General features: G+C 35.0%; 1 protein-coding gene across 2 annotated transcripts in view; it reads left to right on the top strand.

Annotated features, from left to right (window-relative positions):
• The window catches only part of LOC149796369 (uncharacterized), a 66605-nt gene extending 52351 nt beyond the window's left edge, over positions 1-14254 (top strand). The window contains exons 2-5 of one of the 2 annotated variants that reach the window (XM_089961044.1): positions 7270-7289; positions 7975-8046; positions 9134-9319; positions 12966-14254. In XM_089961044.1, coding sequence (XP_089817170.1) covers positions 7270-7289; positions 7975-8046; positions 9134-9319; positions 12966-13111 — 424 coding nt within the window. In that variant the 3' untranslated portion in view covers positions 13112-14254. The remainder of the gene's footprint in view (positions 1-7269; positions 7290-7974; positions 8047-9133; positions 9320-12965) is intronic. The other variant, XM_089961045.1, reaches the window with a different exon arrangement.
• Positions 14255-22984: the final 8730 nt, after the last annotated feature.

The following is a 22984-nucleotide window of genomic DNA, read 5'->3' on the forward strand; positions in this document are numbered from 1 at the left end:
ACATACTTATTATGTTATATACTTAGAATTATTTGTCGTATGCCGTTCTCATCCATGACATAGCAATAAAATGTTTTCAAACAAACTACCTCTTAATTGTCAGTGATTTTTAATGAACTTTTTAGGCCATTTAAGGATGATCATTTTCATCAGAAGCAGGACTTACTTTATCCACCAGACAGATGTGTTTTGATCCAATAAATATATCCACTTCTTAATTTCATATTTTTTTCATCCATATTTATTCAGTTTGTCTAAACTCGGATAGGAATATATAGTTTTGCAGCGCAGGATCCCACAGGGGTAACGTGTTTTGCGAAAAGAAATTAAAATTGCATCGGACTTCGAAACTGTAGTTTAACTGGGCTTGGTATTCTGCCTTTTCGACATTTGCTGATCTGAAGATGAACCAGGCTGGGAATCAGCCATTTTTGGTTTTCAAGGTTGCTCGTATTTTAAACAAGCATCTGTAAAACTTCCTTGAAGAAAGATTCAAAGTATGACATAATGCTTGCTTTAATAAAATTTAGTTTAACAAATAATCATGTCGAGCTTATGTATAAATAGTTGCCAAACCGACAAACAGATGTCACGAGAAGCGCTACAGTACATTTATTGGCGTTACTAATGACGCAAAAAGTACTTAAAGATGAGCGGTTAATAAAAATTATATACTGCGCCAAGAACATTTTCATACGTGCCACATTCACTTAATATGCTGGAGTTACCGCCCTATACTGCTTTCCAAGTGCTTGAATTCGTGAAACTGGCGTCATCTCCGTTAAAATTAAGTGCTTTGTAGAACAATTAATGCTCACTTTTGCACAACGTTGCTCTGTTCCTTTGCCTTAAGTTCTGTTTTGTCTCGCAGTGAATAGACTACATTCATTTTCTTATTGGTGGCTAGTGTTTACCTGGACCGGAACAAACAATAACCAAAATCAGAATTCAGTGTAAAATATTCAACTGTGTTTCACCAGTAGTGTAGCTTTCAGACGCCGACAATAGTAGACAAGATACAAATAAGCAATGAAATTTCGTCTGAAAATGGTTAACAAAATATTGTGTGTGACTGATTTTTTAGCGTAACTTTAACATATGGCTGCCTGCCGTGTGTCAATTTATAGTGATGTCCAGCACTCTCGCATCCTGCCGCAGACAAGTAGCATAATGACCCAACCAGTCACATTATCCTAACAACAGGCCGACCAGTCCTAATACTAACCTCTTAATGCTGAGCGGCTAGCGAGGAAGTTATTAGTACCATTGTGTAGAGTGGATAATAAACTGTTACATGATTTAAATTGAATAAGACAGATTAAGTGGCCTTGGGCCTAGGGTTTCTATATTACTTAGGTTTGTAATGTCAATACAGGCTTTATTAGGTATCGGGAAGCAGTAACCCTTGATATTTCCATAGAGGCTGCATTAGGTTCCACGTGAGGGCATTGTTTCACATTTCATACAAGCTGCATTAAGTGTCGCTTAGCAGCAAGTTTTGACTTGTCAAACAAGAGTTCAGAGATAGAGGTTCTGAAAAATATAAAAATATTTATCTGTGAAGCTATTTATGTAAAGAATATTCGTGGCGCTTTCTCGTTAAACTTTGTTGTGAAGATTTTGTTCATGATTATATATATATATATATATATATATATATATATATATATATATATATATATATATATATATATATATATATATATATAATGCCTCGTGACGTAAAAGATTGTAATCGATGTATGGTTTTCACTCGCCGTTCCACATACAACCACCATTAATCCCCTAGTCCTGTTAATAGATGTTACCCGAACGATAGTAATTGTAATGCAATGGGTTCAAGAAAGTTTTGCAAATCTTACAGTAATATCAAACAAGTAATGTAAAAAGTAAAATAAAAACAGATTTAGCAGGCATGTGGATGCGTAGGCAGTAGAAACATTCATTTTGTATTGTGAAAAAAACGAACATTTATTTTTTGTTCAAATATCCGATTGACATTTTAGTATCAGATCTTGATCTTTTTATTCTTTCAATAGCCACTGCTTTTTGAGAAGTCATACAACTACTATATAAATAAATTATACATTTCCTTTTCGTTAACTTATAAGTACTTTCAACGTACTCTTGTACAGAGTAAGACCACTTAAAACTGGGGAACGATTAAACATTATGAGTACGCAGCATCGTTTTGAAACATGATCGTTTCTACTTGAATCGCAAAGTGTCGATGATTTGTAGACGTCTGTCAGATATAAATAGCACTGTAAAATGTTTAGTATGCTTTTAATTTAAGATCTGTGGTTGCTTGAGTCTGTTTGAAATAATAATTTACTGCTATACAACTGAATCGTGTTCAAATGATTTGGACCTCTAACAGAGCAGGATATTGCCTTCAACTTGATTTAATGTGTATTTTAGTCGAATGGTCCATGTAATGTATTTGCATATAAAAATCTTTACATTAGTTTAGTCTAATACGATGGAATGCAGATATCAGACAAAGTTTGCTCTGTCTTTAGAGACCGTAAATTTTTCAGCTCAAATATGAGAAACATGGAAATACAATTCCAGTTATAAATACGTCAAAGTCCTTATCCTTCCATTTTGATAATGTTATATATATAAATACCACTAAAAGAATACTCAAAGAATGTTGTCTAGTGGTACAAAAATACACAGTTTTTATTGTGGATGTAAGTCAGAAAATGACGAACACAACTGTAGTTTTAACTGTATCACACACACACATTTTACATGGTTATGGATGTTGTTGTTGTTGTTGATGATGTAGGGTTTAACGCCATTTTTCAGCACAAGATGGGCTATACACGACAGACGGTATAACTGGTGGAGAAAGAACCCTGGAAAACCCAGGGAAGAACCACCGACCCACGAGAAGCTACTGGCAGGCTTTCTCACATACCAACGTAAGTCGAGCCTGAGACTCTACCCAACGCTGACAGATGTGAAATGTCAGTGATCTGGAACGGTAAGCGCTTTAGACCACTCGGCCATTCGGGATTCCCGTTATCAGGGATGGTCCTGGCTTTTTAAAATTGTCGCCCCCCCAAAAAAATGCCAACTTCAATATTTTGTCGTCAGTTTTATAAAAAAATGTCGCCAGAACAAGCAATGAATATTTTTTTCAAGTCTAATAATGTAATAGGCAATGAAAATTGAAAAAGATGGGATAGTTAATACTTTATTGACAGGAAGTATTACAGCTATTATATTACAAAATAAATCATTACATGACTGTTTTGCACTACTTCCATGGTCTTTGCATCCCGCATCACCGTTGGTGCATAGGCAGGACTGTTGTCACCTGAAATAAATGCATTATTAAATGTAAAATATCTACTTTCCTGACATCTACAGTCTCTCTCTCTCTCTCTCTCTCTCTCTCTCTCTCTCTCTCTCGTTTCTTGATCACTGCCATCTCACCTCTGTCTGCGTCGGTTCGAATCTCGGATTCGGCTAATGTGGGTATGTGAGAAAGCTTGCCAGTAGCTTCTCGTGGGTCGGTCGTTCTTTTCGGGGTTTTCCCGGGTTCTTCCTCCACCATTAATACTGACCGCCATGTATCGTGTGCTGAAAAATGGCGTTAAACCATACAACAACTACAACAACTCTCTCTCGTTTTCTTAATAGAAACATCAGGTATTAAGCAAATCTATATTAAGTGTATTATTTTCAAAACAGTAGTTTTATAATGAACTTTTGAACGTTGATTAATGACATTTTAATACTAAAACTCAATGATTGTACTTTGCAATGTAAGATAAGTGACGTATAATGCGACCGTCAGTCTCATGCATTCATCAATTAAATGCCCCCCCCCCTTTTTATGGCTGGCTTCACAAAGTATATCTCCGTCAACCAGGACTTCTGAAATTTATTTTTGCCCCGCTTTACATGCTTTTTTTTGATAGTGAATTTGTTCCTAAATCCCAAGAATGACCTCTGAATGCTGTAGAATTTTTATCGACAAGCAAACTAGGGTCTCCATTCCCACCAATGAAACTAACACGACTCAAAATCTGGCATTAATGTACCATATATATAAACATTAATTACCATTATTAAATTAAAAGAAGCAATAAAGAAAGATATCGCAGAGCATGTATGCCACCCCCCCCCCAAAAAAAAAAAAACTAATTCAGAATAAATATGTTATTTAGTAAGTTGTGTTATATACATATGAGTTAACAATAAAGAAATACAATGGTATATAAAATGCGTTAAACAATAATCACATGTATGGTAGCTTGAGACCATATTTGAACTGTTAATATAAATTCACACCCATTTTAGACATTTCTAGTTATAACAAAAAAAAAAGTCATTGTTTATTTGTCAATCAAATGCTAGTGTTTTCACTCACTGTATAACAGACGGTTTCTTTGAAGTATGTCGAAGAGACTTGAGTCTAACCTTCAGCAGTTGTGCAGTTTGGGCACAGCTGACCAGAATATGAAATGGAGGCACGTTGGGACGGATGGGGGGAAGAAGGCACTCCACAGGGAGAAACGGCATGTCCTTTCAGAATTTCAGACGTATTGGACCCGAAAATTGGTGAATATTTAGTGAAAACGATGCTTAAATGTGACGCAAAAAAAATTCCACTGGTATGTCCCAATCTGAGTGTTTTTAGATTAAATCTCCCAACTTGGTTTTTGAAAAGATTTATTTTTTGCATGACAGGCTAGAATAACTGTACGGTATTAACTAAATTTATTCAACGACTATCTGAATTCTTTGGAAATCTTTCTGTAATTGATACATGTAACATTTGCTATATGTTTACACATGTAATTATACTTAATGACATTACAAATGGCATAATCATAACATGCCAAGGTAAGGTGTTATGAATAAAGCATCAAAATATATTTGGACATAATTTCACGACACATCTGCAATTTGATCAAAATATAATAAACACCTGCATTTTGTACTCAAAGTAAATTTATGAACATGTTAAATAATTTCGATCTTTTGCCCTCTAAGTCTCACACATGAGAGAAATTATTCAACTCATTTCACAACTTTCATTTGAAATTATCACGTGTTACGATCTTTAATTTAAGACATTTTTTACAGAGCAAATCTTGTTCTTCCAATGATTTTGTTGTAATTTTTTTTTCTTCTCATCCAGTGTACACTGTTGCTCTTGGCCAGATGCTGATTTGAAGTAATAAATACATATACCTGCTTTGTGTCTTAAATATAAAACTGGTGTGCAATTGAACACTTTTGTAATTAAATTTGTATTAAAACTACTAATGCTCTATATCAAATCATGAGGCCCTATATATGTGTGTGTGTGTGTGTGTCTCTGTGTGTGTGTGTTTGTGTGTGTGTGTGTGTGTGTGTGTACAGACACACATGCAGAATTCACTTTCAAGAAAAAACCACACTGAATATGATCAATATTTTCTCTCTGTGAACAATTCATAATAGTATGGTGAATTTTTTAAGTTTAATGTTAAAACCACCAATTACATTCATGTAGCCAAGTGGTCTCAAGCGCTCACCATTACTGATTACTGCCATCTCACCACTGTCTGCGTGGGTTCGAGTCTCGGATTCGGCTACTGTGGGTATGTGAGAAAGCTTGCCACTAGCTTCTCGTTGGTCGGTGATTCTTTCCGGAGTTTTCCTGGGTTCTTCCTCCACCATTTATACTTTATACTGGCCATGTATAACCTATCTTGTGCTGAAAATAGGCGTTAAACCCTACAACAACAACAACAACAACAGCAACAACAATCATGTAGTTCTCACATGCCATCTGTTATAATCTTCAAGATCTAAAGGATTGGACGTGTATGTGAATAGAAACAACAGGAGTTTAATGTGATTGTTATATGTAAGTTTTGACAAAAATACAATTGGAGCAAAAAGAATATCAAACGACAGCTAAAGAGAAAAAAATATGATTTAAAAGATAGGGAATAAAAATGGTGGAAAACATTACAGTAAGAAACTGTCCCTGTATTTAAACTTTTACATGGTAATTACTACTGCCTCCCAAAGTATCATTAAAAGCACTTTCAAATCTCCTTATATCAGTAATTAGTACTGACAAACAAAAACTGCAAGTAGATTTCCAGTAACTTTTAAATTTCATTTCATTATTTGAATGTAGCAATTATATATTGAAAAATCCTGCAAATTCAATTTGACTATGGAAAAAAAATATGCTAACTAGGCAAAAGCCTTTGAACTTTTTCTAAAGTAACTTCCTAATGTTCAAAAAGAGGTATCAGAAGGATAAGCAATATTTATGTTGCAATTGTTTGCATTTCAGTATACATGGACTATGTGATATAGTATCTGTATTTGTTAGTATGTTCATGTTATTGCTGTTGTTGTTGTTGTTGTTGTTGTAGGGTTTAATGAAAATTTTATTTAGAATCAACTTAACTTACATCGTAATAGCATTTTCGCAAAATTCAAAAATATTGTCAACATGTTCGCTTCCAGAACATTCTATGGTCGTACTCAGGGCTATACACATGCATACATAACACCATCATTAGTTCGTGAATAATGCAGTAATTAATTACAAACATTCTCATGGACATTTCGGTTTAACTATAGATGAATCTCTCCATTGTTACACACATTTTTCATGAATAGCATGGAAAATAATCGACATAAGCAAAGTTTATTATACTATCTCATTAAAAAGGCATTATAGGTTCCATATTTCTATATTTTTTTATAACTTTTAGAATACAAGGATACAAATTGTAACAACTGCAAAGAACACGAGGAAGATGCTATTGAAAGGCACAGGCTGTATCTATTTAATATTACGTGCAATGACTACTCTTAAATAGTCTCAGATGCAGACATTGGGACAAATTAGAAGGACAGACCTATGTATTTAAAGATGCAAACATATTATGTTACATTTTTTAAAAATAAAATGTATTTTCATGGTTTTTCACTCGTTAATATGCGGGGCTAGGTTCCACCAAGTGTTCGGCAGGTAAGTAGCATACAGTTGTGCCACCAATTACAATCTACTGACACCTTTTGCCAGGAGCTATTCTGAAGTTCTTTTTACTAAACTCGCTCGGTTGCATAATGGAATCCTCTCCAACTTGAAGCTAGGAAAACTCTTTTGAAGTTTGGAATTATATCTAGCTAGTTAGTTTATGGACGTCTTGATTGACTATTATCTTTATTTATTTGAATTTTGAATTGTATTAAAGTATTGTCACTGACAAACACTATTTTCTTCCTTATACGCAGTGCAAATGGATTGCCGAAAGGTACGTAATTAGGATACCAAAACCCTGTTCGACTGAGAAGTTCAATAACTGATCAAATTAAAATTAACCTTTCTAATTAGATAACTGTATTACTGTACTGGTACAGAAGACAGTACAGACAATAAGATTAACCTTTCGAATAAGATAAATGTATTACTGTATTGATACTGCAAATAATGCAGACAATTAAGATTAACCTTGCCAATTCGATAACTGTATTACTTTACTGGCACATAAAATAATACGGACAATTAAGATACATATGTGTAAGGCAAATCAATCCTATGTATTTAACTAATGTCAACCACTCGTATACAAACTCAAAATGTTCCTTGACACATGTACATACGTTTCCCTTTTCTTGTTAGAGTTTTTGATTTATCTTATGTTACCATATAGTTATTTCTTTTACAGCCTAGTATGTCAATGGATATTAAGCATTGCATATTAAAAGCAATTAAGTTAGAAAATGGTTTTTGTTCTCAAAGATTAGGTAATCAGTAAAAACTGTATTCTAAGAAAGTACCTAAAACTACCAGCTTAAAATCTGTTTAGGATATTATATTGATTCAATCGCATAATACTGCTTACAAATTTTGACATGTTATGCACTTCTACTGAAATGCAATATTGTTGATAAAGCAATTGACAATTTTTAATTATTTATTACGGCTTCATTTTACAGCGATTCTTAGCTTAGGACCAATCGTCATAGGAATCATTATTATTGTCCTTGGATTATCCGAAATCGTGATAGGTAATTTCTTTTCTCAACTCAGGTTTTCTTTACTTTATCTTGATGACTTTCTAATGTCATTAGGTTTATACAGAACACCCCCATTGACTGAGGCTTTAAGGTGCCCAAATATCGTGAAACGTTTCTGAAACAGAATTATGAAACAATTTAGAAAGAAAATCGGATAACTCCAAATTTAATGGCATTCCTACGATGTATTGTCTGGTACACACTCCTCATTCATAAATCTGAGTCAATAAAAATCAAACCTTTTTCTAATATAAACCAAACATTAGTTCATATATTAGCCATTACTGTTTAAAAAATAATCCTGTAAAAAAGCTAACAACTCATAAAAACTTGCATATATCGAACGTTCATCAGGAATTGCAAAACTGATTAAAGGGTATCAAATATTCCAAATGAATGCGAATGATATAGGTGCTAAAAGACTGTAACTTTTGTAGTTCTTAAACATGCATAATAAACAATCAGTTTGTAAACTAAATTTTAAGAATACTACTGTGAGGATAGGGAATATGATATCGCATAATAATATATTCTGTGATAACTTGATTTGCCAGACTAACTGATTTACACGCTAGCGTTAAATATCCATTACATTTTTATTTGGTTAAATATTGTTATTTTGTATTCCCCTCTGAAATTCAGATGGCAAATAAAACTTGCAAATTTCATATATTATTTGTTTTTCAACTTGCATTATAATTTTAAACCACTATTTTTTACAGTTTCGAATGAGCAGTGAATAATAGATATTGGTCCACTTCACGTTATCCAAAATAACATCTCCAAACAAAAACTATCAAACTTAATTAAAGCTAATAGTTGCATATTATTATGGGTTAATACTCTATTTAAGTCTGCACATAAGGAGGAATTGATGTTTTACTCGACATTTTGATTTTCTATGCGATGGCAAGACACTTGTAAAATTACAATATTATGCGATAAAGGGTCCTCTCTTACATTACATTGATTTTCATTGAGCTGACTTGCAGACTGCAGTTTGCTGCTGTCAGCTAAACTTAGTTTAACTGATATGGTGAAATTTGCTTCATGCTTTGCAATCTCCTTTCTTTGCCAGGTCTTTTGTGCTATGATCGCTACTGCGCAGAACCTGCATCGCTTGTAGTCGGAATGCATGGAATCTTCATACTAGCTTTGGGAAGTGTGATGCCGTGTTACACCAAGTACCCAGAATTAAAGAATCACAAAGTTTTTCGGGTCTTATTCAAGATCTACTGCATAGGCGCAGCAATATCAATGCTAAGTAATGTGCAACGCAATTCCTATCATATTTCGAAACATAGCAAAGATTTATTATTGTGTGAAAAATAAACTAACCTCCCTATAATAAAAATTTAGAAAGATACAATTCCTTTATGCATAACGGAGATGACTCTTCTGCAGACAAAAAAAGGAAAGCAAAATAAAATGGCTGAAAAGCTCCAGATTTTAGCAAGAAGTTATATTGAAATCTTAAATAAGAATTTAGTATCCGAACATTTTTTTGAGTACTTGGAAATATTCCCTGTAAAACAAGATGAAAGAATAGACAAAGATCTGCCTAAATTATCATGAACCAGCACTAAATGGACAAACGTTGACAGATCCGTTATAGTTGATACCTGTTCAGAAAATCAGACGCACTCAATTTATATATATATATATATATATATATATATATATATATATATATATATATATATATATATATATATATATATATATATATATATATATATATATATATATATAGTTACAACTCTATGATCATAAACTGACTGAGTATCAGAAAAGCAAAAGCAAAAACAAGTTTTGTAAGACTTAACAAATATTTTCGTTAACAAAGTTATAAATAAAATGTCCGAAAAACGTACAGAATTATAAAGTGAATCCAAAATAATCCTGCTAACTTTTATGAAAGTCCTAAAGAATGAAACGTTCCGTATAAATTTCGAAACCAGATATGTTCGTCACGAAACAAGCTGTTTTCAAAAGTTGGTGCTGTCTAGAACGTTGTCCTTTTAAATAATTCACAACAGTTCCCGAATAATACTTTAATCCAAATAATCAGCGCTTTCTATTTCCACTGCACAGACTAAAAAATGTTGTTTCTCTCTAATAATATCTACGAACAACAGAAAACACGTCTGCAGACTCAGGACAGAAGCACAAGAAACAAGAATGACTCCAAAATAGGAATGAATCAGTTCGCTCATTTCTCCGCTTATATACACCTTCTATTAATAATATATTTCACAACGTACCCCACGTGATGGATTTAACAACTCAACTTATGTTTAACTTGCCTCTTCATGTGACCTGGATCATCCAATGGGAAGTTTTTGAAAGCTTCTAGAGCCATCCAGTTTTTATTAAGATTACTATTAGAAATTGTGAACACATACGTAAGCATCTATTTATAGATAATAGGTAAATTTAACGCCTTGTCGCATAGGCAAAATTTGACTCAAGATAATGTCTACAATTTACAGCCATGGATAAAAAGATCTTGTGTCATTTAAGTAGGGCTTTTAATTTATCGAACGCATCCTGACATACATAAGGCCAACACAACTTGGTTTAACCTACTAATTAAGTGGTAAGTGATTATGCACTTAAGACAAAATTCAGCAAAATTTCCGATAATGTCCAGTCATACCCAAACATCGCATCATTTGCTTTTACAGATGAGCAACGGGAATTCAAAAATAGCATTAACCTTAGCTTCTCGCGGTCTAAACTGACAATGCCCCATAATATGTCCTAAGATGTGACACAAGCTCGGCAAAACTCATTTTTATTTAAATTAATTGTCAAATTTGCCTCGCTCAAGCGAACGAAATTTTCCGAATAGTTTCCATGTGATCTTTCCATGAAGCGGTGTAAATGATAAAGTCGTGCATGTATGCATCAGATTCATCTATACCAGCTGATACCACGTTCTTTAAGCATAATGGTATCACTTTGTTTTTGTAAAATTATTATGGAGTTACAAAGCCCGATCATTCTTTTGCTTTATTCATAAGTGGAATGTGTCAAATCTTTTTAACAGATTAAACTTGGCGACATATTTTGCATTTCCAATTCAGTCAATACAGTCTTCTAGGTATTGGAAACAAGTCTGTTTTGGTGACACTATTTACTGTAGTCAGTGCACATACCAAAAGAATTATATGGTTTAATCATTATAATCAATGGCAAACTCCAGATAGTTTTTCTTCTTTCAATAAAGTAATTTTCCAACAAATATTGAACTTCATTTTTCTAGCATTCCTGATTGAGAAAATTCATCCCGTTAGGATGCTTTTTACAGGCTTGGAATCTACAATTTCATTTTCATGGTAAATTGTGTTTGTTCGAGATGAAACATCTGGGAATAAGTGCTCATATTCACATATTCACTGCTTTAACTCATTCATTTCCTGTGGCTGTAGATGTGAATTTTTATTGTCTCGAGTCTTTAATAATTCAGAATTTGGAACACTGGTTCAACCAAAGTCACCAAAATCCGGTTGTAGGTCATCATTAAAATTTTACCTTTGTGAATGAAGAACAACTAAATTTACGAAATGATTTACAGAGCTATCTCAATCAACATACTCCTGTTGCATATTTACATAACTGGTGTCGGAGGTATTTCTGTTTCCGCCTCCCAGGAGTGTTGATAAAATTCATATCACTGTCTTTTTATCTTTATAAGGACCATACCTTCTAACCTGATGAGGATTTTGAAGTACTGGCAAGAGAGACAGAACTGTGACACCATGTTGAAAAGTTCTTATCTTTGTGATTTTCATCTGCCTTAATTGTACTTTTGGGTCAGTAGACAGAAGATTATAACTTGCTACTTCACAGACAGAAGACCTCTGTTAAAACAGCTTCTTATTTTAAGAATTCCGGTGATCCACGAGCTATGTGGCCAAGAGTTAGTTAAAAAAAAAACTAAACCAATAATACAGTCCAAGGATAAATCCTTATTTGAAATGTCAGTGTAGTTTCAAGTTTCTATTTCCAAGAATGTTATCAAAGCACTTTTGTATTTCCAGAGACGAAATAATCTAAATAATTCCAAATCAAATACTGTGCATAACAACAACTTCATTCTGCTGGATGTTCGACCACGAATGAATAATTTATCCAGGGACAAGATTATAAGTCTTCTAGATGACCTGAGGTCACAATTAGTATTTTCTAATAAACTACCTAATGGAAAATAACAATCTAGAAACTTCTTTCTGTTTACAATATATAATCTCGTTTATAACTGGAATGTCGGTCACTAAAGGAAAAATATATAACATGAAAAATGTTAGGAAAGCCAGGTAATTTGTAGGGGAATTACAGTAATCTGGACCCATACGAAATAAACATATTTACTTCAATTGTGAATAATCCTGACATTAAACCAATACAAATAGAGAATGTTTTAGCTATTTATTAGTTGCTTCCTGAATTGAAAAAAGTCAATATTTCAGATCAAGTTGAAAATAAACTTGATTTTTGGGCAAGGTTAAGTCAAACATACAATTTTACATTATAATAACATATAATAAAATAAAATATAAGAAAGATTATAAAAACTAACAAACAATGCACAATCAAAAAAAAAAAAAAAAAAAAAATAAAATAAAATAAAAAAATTCAAAGTAGAGCTATCGCATTCTTTTTGAATGATATTGTTGATAATTTTTCTAAATATTTACTTATACATAATGTTTTAATGTTAGTTCATTAATCATTAAGATCATGAAACTCCGAGTCCTTTACAGGATCAAACAAACTATAAACGTATATTCATATTACTTAGAAATAAAATGAAGTCTGTCTTCTGCGTAGCTAGTTGTTTAATGCAAGCTTTCTTGAAAATACTTCATTGATTCCTTCGTTTAGTAATTTTACTTCTTTTTCAGCTCTGATGATATACATTCGTGCGAGAAAGATCTGCACCGATCAGACCTTTTTTTACGTGGGAGCTGTGGTTACTATGGGTGTCGAATTATTTCTTGTTGCATTCATAATTGTTGGTATTCTTGTTTATGAGCGCAAAGCTAACTGATTGGGGTGTTGATTGTGTATCAAAAATGCCGTTTGAATGTGTCTTTTGTACCAATTCTAATTCGACGTGTCTTTATTAAAACGTAAAGTAAATATAATTAATTTGTAATTTTTGTTTCTTTATTACATTTCTAATGTATCAATTGTCATCTAGATGTAAAGGTTATTCTTCCATTTTGTAAATAGCAAGTACCCTTTTAATTGATCAAATTGTAAACTTACACACTACATCTGATATGCTGATTAGAGTCAACCATTTAATGTTGGGATGGGGAAGGAAGTGACCAGGGATTTTTGCTCGAGAAGAGACAACAGTTTGTTATTTCTTGTACCTCAATAACAATAATCTATCTTCAGACTAATATAATGTATGTTACAGTGCAAAATACTTCTTCAAGTCATTTGAAGTCCAGACATTTTTTTTATAAAAATCGCAGGCTCTTTCAACTCCGTCCAGAAAATTAATTGGACAGTCTCTTAAGTGAATTTTATATGAGAGATCGAGAGAGAGAGATCAGGTCCTCGGTGTTTCAATACAAATTCATTCGAATACTAACTTGAACATCCAAACAGAAATCCTCTAGAGATTTTTTTCTTCAAAGAGAATTTTCTTTCTTCAAATATAATACTATTACCGATGAGCAAATATAAAGCAATAAAATGTCAGTATTTTTTATAAAGCACTGTAACTTTAGACCGACCTAATATAATAGTTTTTTTATATATAATATACCTGCTTCATTTTCCAACCGATTTATTTATTATTTCACTTCCAGATCTGTTTTCATTTTTGAACTTGTTCGACGCGAAATTTTCTTTCATCTGTATATTAACATTATCAGCATCTAAAAGCGTTTTTATAGTGAGTCACAAAGAGGTTGTATTATGCTGTATATTTTGATGATTCGTGTACCTGGTGACTGAATATCGTTATATCTCTATCTTTTGATAGATTACTGCATTTAAATGAGAACATATGAACGAAGTTTGATTCCTGCTAAATAATGCACGTCCTGGCGGTGTGCAGTATTTTTCAGAAAAGATGACTTCATATTTTCCCATACAAATGCTGTAACCTTCTAATTATACGCTCATTTTGTTTAGCTACCTAAAGCTTAATAATAAAAGACACTACAAGACACAATGCTGTTGACGTTATGCTTTATTCCAAAATCTATTCACAACGTTAGGTTCATCTCTACACAAAAAACAGTATTCATGAGCACATAGCTCCGTCTAGCCACCGTTTAACTCCGTCGCACTCTTTACACCCGTTTCAAAAAGAATTATCGTTTTGGTCTACTTAAAATTGAAATTTAGAGTCATGTCGAAAATATATGAGCATTGAATTTGTTTCTATTTTGATCCAACTCAATTCTGCTTTTTCTGATTATGACGGATCTGGATTATTGGGTCAGTTCAGTGTATACATAGGAATGGATTTCAGCTGGAAATGTAGGCTTCTCGAAATTGCATTATAGTTTCGATGTGTAACAGGTTTTGCTGGATATGTCGGTCGGATTTGAAGAACTAACTGAGAAAGTACATTTTCAGGAAAGTCAAGATGCATAACTGTAAATATATGTATTACCCTTTTTATTACTAATTTAAGAACAAAATGTTTATGCCTTGTCACTTGCATCTTCGTTGTTTGAGGAACCCCGGCTATAACCTGTGTCATAAAGTGTGTCTTCCATCGGTAGCTAACATTGTATCCAAATAGTTACATGGAGAAAATCAAAAACCAGCTGTTGTGTGACAGTCCATATAGCAAACGGATATAATACTTTTTCGTCTTGAATTATTTGCTCTGAGTCTCTTAATTTCATAGAGAAACCTTCCGTTGCATTTTGTCTCGAATCTCGAATTGACAGACATTTACAATTGTGCGTTTTTGATATATAGATGCGTTAGCACTTCGCCTCAATCTGCTATTCTATGCTATATGTTGAGGTCCTAGAAAGATTTTGTCATAGTTTTAAACATTCGATTTGAAAAAGATATTAATATTCTCCTAAATAACCGTTTCAATCATCAGAACAAATTTTCAATTCTGCGCCTCTCACGTTTCTTGTTGATATTGTGAATATCACGTTCACTCGTTTGCTTCTTTGATAGTTGCTGACTCAGACAACTCGTTAACATTGTTAATTTTATCACCTCACCTTTCAAACAGACGAAACATCTTTATTTACAAAATTTGGTCAACGAGATCTAAAGATTCTGCTGCACGTGTGTACGTGGCTTGTGTAATATAAAGATGTTCAGTATCGTAAATTGCTGCGCGATTCTGACAATGTCAAGTTAACGGAGACAAAGATGAGCATATAATAAATATCTTTCTCTTACACATTCTCACATAGGAGACATATATTTTCTAAAGAAATCTCCATGACACTAGGGCTGTGACAATTCAAACGAAGAATAAGAGGATTACAATATACATACACATGCCACCATACGTCTTTACGATATTTTCGACTTTGGATACAAGTTAGGAGTTACTCCAAAATGTATTCCTTTATGTAAAGCTTATTATTCTATATCGTCTAGATCCGAGCTTGAATGTCGCAGTGGAAACGTTAGCGTGCGCTGCAAATGCCTTCCTTGTGGTTCCTAAAGCATAGTCGGCCAAGCAAGCCCTGTGGCACATTTACCTACCTTTGAAGGTCATTAGACTGATCTATTTTTTATTTCCCCATGATATTGTCAAAGTCATACCTACAAGTTCGCGTTAAGCATTATGGATGATGCCAGTATATACACAGAAACTGAGGTGTTGACGTAAAACGATCATGTAAGTATCGCAGAAGCAATCAAATGCATTTATGAACGTGCACCATTAACGTGGCCACGATATTTGACAAATGAATCCTGGAAAAGCAGTTCTTGGACATGTTGCTGTGCTGTTGTCAAAACACTGTGTGCCAGTTCGTGCTGGACATATTAATATATATTCGTGACCAAGCTATTGTGGAACAATTAAATAGCATGCTCATGGAATGTTTATTGAGTCATCAGCACGCGCTAAATTGATAATGAGATCTCTAAGGTAAGTAACTAGCCCATCAAGTGAAGAGCTATATCGGACCCACAGTTCAAGTTCTCAGGAGTTAAACCACTTCTATTAGTCATAGCAGCATTGAACAATGATACTGCACGCGGATTGGATTAAAACCAGATACTATTATTAGGAAAATTCAGTCAGGGAGAAGTATTTAATAGCCGGCAGAGTTATAACCATTCGGAAACTAGTTTTTGCGGTATCTGTTTGCACATGTAAATTTAGAAGTTAAACAACGTCGTGCTACTAGCACGTTATGGTCCGATCATGTATTTACAGTCTCTGAAGGGGTTGATACTCAAAGACAAGCAGCACTTTACCAGCTGGGGCATGCTGACCGCCCAGCAATATTACCATGGTAGGCAGAGCCACGTAAGCTGAGCAATTGTGCGAGGGGAAATGCAAGTCGTTTCAGAGAATACAGAACTGACGCCAAGATTTGTTTTAATGTGCTAGTGCATCACAATCGCATGATTACCAAACGCGTAAGTGGCGATTCCGTCGGGGAGTATCTACTGCTTGGTATCAAGCAGTAACAAAATCCCTTTGGTGCATCGGTATTCACCAGTGCGATGTTTCCGACACCGTATTATATTTGCCATGTGTGCAAACTTACGTTGGTCTCGAAGACATTCCACGTAAATGTTGCGTTTAAGATCATTTTGACCAATAACCCGTAGAAGACCTTTAGCCTTTTTAGTGTACTTAGATCCAGTAACTACAATCGAATATATTCTGTGGTGAAGTTCGCATGCCCTTCCACTGTTTACCCGGGCACTCGACATCGAATGTACCAACAACACTTTTGTTAGTGTTACTATACACTTAATGTTGTTTAATGACCTGTCTGGCGTCAATCGCTAGCCTAAATCCGAAACATTGTAACAAAAACGTTAATGCGGAATATTGCAAAGTAGCTGGTATGTGGCAATCCACGAAACATCTGCTTTAGTTCATTCAGAAACATATTTACTCAACCAAAGCGTAAAGCGTCTACTACTTGAATGTACACGATTTGTTTACAAAGTAGTTCCTAATACACTATTGGGCACACCTGTCGTGCACGTGAGTGCAATATGAAGGTGTGTAATATCGTAAAATATTGCACCATTCTGACAATGTAAGGTTAACAGAGACAAAAATGAGCATATAATAAAAAGAAATCTCTCTCGAACTCATTGGTTACCTAATTCTCAGAAATATTCATCTAGATATAAGGAGCCATCCAAGTGTGCTGGCGAAATTTAACAATTCGATGGATCTTCGTTACAGTGATCCTAAACTCATAAACAACTGCAGATTTCTCACGTATAGTATATAATTGATATTGTTTTGCCTAAGACTTGAAACAAGTTTGGTGCCTTCAGTAAATTTAGGCCCTGATTAATTCACTGATATGGGGACAACCTTGTACCACTCACCGACGAAGCTTCTGAGGACAGCGGGTAATCGTTGTGGACATCATGTAAATGTTACAGATATTCGACGTAATGTAGAATCTGTGGTCATTGCTACTGTTGTAATAGAGTACCTGAGCGAGAACCGATGCTTCCGTGGGATCAATCCACTCAAATTACCCATTATGTAACGGTTGCATCATTGCCTAGAAATATTATTGGGAATGAGATACATCACATAACTGTTAGGGGCTTTGGGGTCATATTGGTTTGCTTGCGTCATTGTAACTGTAACTCGCCACAGAAACCCAGTCACGAAGTAAGCGCTCAACAAATCGATATTGGTCGATGTCGGTGAGCAGTAGTAACTCGATTTTGTTTTATGGTAACAATGCATCACAACCCATTATCGATGATGACAAGTAATGTGCAGGACCGAGCTTGCTCACCTGCATGGCATTGTCTCAAAATTGTTCAAAACACATCAGCGAGGAATAACACATCAGTGAACTGATTCAGATTGTGATAGTCACCCACGGTTTTGCATTCGAATGAGGACCAAACTTTGCTTTTGTGCCCGTAGTCGTGGCGGATATACATTCAGGTGGCAGCGACAAATAAAACGCTTCATTCGCTAGCAACTGGGTTTCAGCTCACATGCCCATGTCACTCATGTACTAGAATGGATTCAGAGCTTTTCTCATTAACAGGTTAGTGTTAGTGGTGCAGTATCGAAACTGGTTTGGATAGATGTCCTGTAATTGCCCCATTCGGAAAGTCATATATGTTTCTATTTTGCCTGGAAAATCACTTATTGATGCCTTTGACGCTGATGATATTGCTTTTATAATTAAGGGACCAACCATCAAACCCACACAGGTTATCAAACTACAGGAATTGTGTTTTTTTCCCCCGTAAATTCGTAGCTGTAAATTTTTTGTGTTGTTTGCGGCTTCTTTGTGCTATTGATGTGAAAATGGTTATGGACTTTGGTATATGCGAAGCTAAATGTTCCTTCACAGATCCGGCAACGAGTGGCTGCGGTAAAGTCACAAATGTTGGCGCTGGTCATACTCATGTCAATGGGTTAATAGAGCTGGTGTCAATAGATTTCTCTGTAACCTCTAGCTATGGTGTCAATAGATTTCCCTGTAACCTCTAGCGATGGTATCAATAGATTTCTCTGTAACCTCTAGCGATGGTGTCAATAGATTTCCCTGTAACCTCTAGCGATGGTATCAATAGATTTCTCTGTAACCTCTAGCTATGGTGTCAATAGATTTCCCTGTAACCTCTAGCGATGGTATCAATAGATTTCTCTGTAACCTCCAGTGATTTAAGAAAAACTTCATCCAAATCCGATATAACATTGGTGGTTCAGTTCGACAGTCGCATCTGACTACAGTATAACAAATCCCGCAAAGGGAGCGGTCGGCAACTTGTATTGTTTGGTCGTTGTTGGAAACAAAACTTTCCACTGGAACGTTGGGACCTTCAAATTCCTTGTAGATGTTATAAGGGACTTTCGTCTTTCATTGCAGCGCAGTAAAGTTGAAAATGGTTTTACAAGGTTATGCTATTTTTATTTGCTGTGGTCTTTGGATGTTTCCACTGCAGTAAAGGTCATGGCCAGCAAATAATATTCTTTTCCACACATAGAGCGATACAGATTCTGAACCAGTCATATCGCTATGCAACAACAAATCAACATGCGTTCGTCCCTGTTGTCCATATTGTCCATGTATTGATAGCGCTATTGGATAAAAGCCTTTATCCCAGGTGAAAACTTTACTGTAACTGCAATACCTATTTTAAGCGTTTAAAATTTGTTCAGTGTGGTCTTAGTAAACCTGTACAGGAAATTCAATATTGTCAAAGTTGAATTCACCCAGGTGATGCTAGTATTTTCTTGTATGGTCTTCATTATCGCTAGCCTGATATGACCCAGACAAAATCGCCATTTCAATGCATCTGTTATCAGAATTCTTTATATTTATTACTAACTATGGCGGAATCCATTACGGCATTGAAATGTAACTGGATCCACGAAACAGCTAATATAGAGAGATGCGTAGCTTAACCTGTGCGCATCTGTCAAGAGTAAATCCCCTTTGTGACTTCGTGTCTTTCTCCAACTTTTTGAGATTCTTTTCAATGCCTTGGTCGATTTCATGTTTAGTGATGATGGAGTCTCTACGGTTCAGAATTGTACCAGCACCTCTATGAATCCATTGTGAAGTAGTTTCAAATTCATCCTTATCACTACTAAGCGGCATAACCAGCTGTGCATTAAGTACAAAATCTACTTTAACTTCAAAAGTAGCTAGAACTTTTAACACCGATATGAATTCATGAGTCATATTTGTTAACAGTTGTCGAGCTTCTTTGCCTAGTTTGTATGCAAGGGGTCAATTACCACATGATTTTCTAATTCACCTTTACGCGTATGTAATTTAAAATAAGGTACTTGTGGTTGCTGTGCTCATTCACGAACATACTCAGCAGCAACACAATAGCAACAACAGCAATAACAGAAGGAATACGTTCTTGTTGATCGCGACGACAGTTCAGTTCATCCTCATGCGCGTTTAATATCGTATGTATGTCAGTTTTTTCTTGCCCCTATTAGTAATCGTATCTTTTGCTCACTTGCAAATTGTTTCAGTTCTTGTACCGTTGCTGTTATTAGCAACCGGTGGTAAATTAGCATCCGATGACGGAGCAGGTTGATTCAGTGCAATAATGGTCTAAAAAATTCAACAGGTCCGCTTTTCGCATAGGGCTTGGGAATTGCACTGTTGGCATGCTTATATGATGAGAAATCCTTCTCTAATTAAGAAGTCTGTCAATAACACGTTTTAATTTTTGTACTATTTCTATATCTTTTTTACTTATGTATGTATTGGTTTTGGCTGTTTCTTCATTTACAAGTATATGTGGGTCACGTGTTTGTGCCAATCACTGCCTACGCGTGTGATACTATTCATGAACGGCGGCCGGACAAAATGGTAGCGGACAAAATGGTACGGACAAAGTGGTATGGACAAAATGTTAAGTGGACATAATGGTACTGGACAAATTGGTATGGATAAAATGGTGCCGACAAAATGGTACGTTCAAAATGGTATGGGACAAAATGGTACTAGAATTAAATGGTACAGACAAAATGGTACGACTACAATTTTATTAATACGAAATTTAAAAAAAAAACAGACAAGTTTTTACTAAATTATATTAATAGGCTGCTATTGTGAACTGACCATGGATGATTTCTAAAAATTACCTATACAAACAATTTTAAAATAAAAAAGCAATTCAAGAACAATAAAGCGCAAACTACAAAGCTTTGACAAAAGACATGTACAAAACCTCTGACTACTATACAATATAATTTAGAAATAGAAAAAATTAACTAAAAAATGTCACACATCCAAGGCAAACTCAAATAAAATTTATCATATGAGGTCAAACTTTTTAACTTAGTCGCAGTCAGATAACATATATATTGCGCACTCCAGCAATATCTCCCAAATATGTAACCGGATCTCGGTTATTGTAATCGACCACTATGGTGTAAAGTGCTTCGTTGATGCGAACATATGTTTTCTTCTTCTTTCCGGTTGTTGTTCCCAGTTCCATTTGACGACGCTGAAGTTGAGTGCTGTGCTGCTCCTGTTGTAGTTTTCGCGCCAATTTTGTGACGGTCGGATGGGCAGAACCAACAACATTGTTAAAAGCATTGTACCAACCCTCGAGTGCATTGTTGCTGCGAGGTAGGTTATCGATGCATCTAGAATATTGGTTCCACAACTGAATTGCGAATCTTGGTGTACCTCTTCTTCCTCTCCTTGGTCTTCCGATGAAGTTGTCCTCCATGTAATTACATATTACTTCAATTTCTCGGTATGCTGGATCTGCGGTCAGAATTTCGAAGACTTCTATGACACTATCTGTTGAAATAAATGCTAGAGAGAGAAGACGCTTGACAAGAAGCGCGAAATCAGGTTCATCTCTATAACGTTCTGAAAAACCTTCTGATTGCAGTTTCCTCCAGACGCAATGACCGAAGTGAAACATACATCCAGTTACTGTTGCCATCGGAAATATATTCTGAAAAGCTCTAATTGCTGCCAATTCAAAATCATAAACAACAGTAACTGGATCTAAACCGGCGTGCAAGGTGAGAATTTCTTGAAGGAGTTGTTGATATGCTTGTTCGGTTTTTTCGGATAGTAATGCATACACTGCAGGAAAAACTTCGCCATTGAAAAAGCCATGTGCCATCGGCAAACCAATGTTGGCATCTCGAAAGGAAATCCAGATCATCGTCGGCTGCAAAAATGATCATGTTATCTCGGTTGACACGGATGAATGGGTGGTTGCTCTGTGTCTGAGAATAAACCATAATGTCTTGTTGATCATTCGGTCCAGCCATTTGACGATGCCTTCGTACGTCTCGTGATAAGGTTGCTCGTTTTGGAAGTAGATGAGCGGCTGCAACTGCAACACTCAGCAATTCATTGTGAACAATCGATCGTATTGCTTCTTCGGTTGTTTCTGCTCTCCTTTTCATGTTGGCACGAGCTGTTTCAACCTCGATTTGCCCATGCGTAACCGTGTGATTATGAACTCCAACTTCAAAAACGATTACATTCGCTTGTGTATGAATTCGTGCCTTAAACGTTCTTCTTTCACAAAGCCAGAGTTCCTTGCCATCACTGCCATCGGTGTTCTTGGTAAATAAAGAACCTTGAAATGCAATCTTGCGAGTCCCTTTTTGAGAAGTAACATATTCTAACATGATGATTTTTTTACAAGTTTAAAATATAAATAATCAAGACAATAAAGTCCTCTTAAAGTTCACTTTGATACTTTGATCAATAAACTCTACATGGCGTACAATACTGTTGTAACTCGGACTGCAATTTAGTTTATTCTACTCTAAACTGTCAGCATTGTCTGACACCATATTGGCTATATTTTAGGTTCAACTCGCGCAGTTCGGAAAATGTCACTCGTACGAGATGTGAAAATTTTGCACGGCAGACCGTCACCAAATATACGCAATATACACAGGTCTCATAAGTTTTACCAGGCTTTCTAGTGTGTCATTTTTCCGCTAATCGCAAATGTCACAATTGCTGCAATATATTGTCAGCACGTTTTTGACATGCGCGCAAACGACGGGACACCAAAAATTAAGGGTATGTAATAGAAAAACAGTCATTAAAATTGCATTGAAATCGTTGCATTTTGAAAGATTTGAAATAAGTTATTTGCAGTTTCACTTTATTTTTTATAAATAAAATACAATTAACATTTCCGAAGTTACACGAATTTAATAAAAATCATTTGTATTGGTATCTTTTTCAGTTAGTTTATGGACGAGTGAATATTTTAATATGTGTATAAA

This window comes from Sinohyriopsis cumingii, chromosome 6 (assembly GCF_028554795.1).
Source record: "Sinohyriopsis cumingii isolate HCF-2022 chromosome 6, ASM2855479v2, whole genome shotgun sequence".
In the NCBI taxonomy this organism is placed as follows: domain Eukaryota; kingdom Metazoa; phylum Mollusca; class Bivalvia; order Unionida; family Unionidae; genus Sinohyriopsis; species Sinohyriopsis cumingii.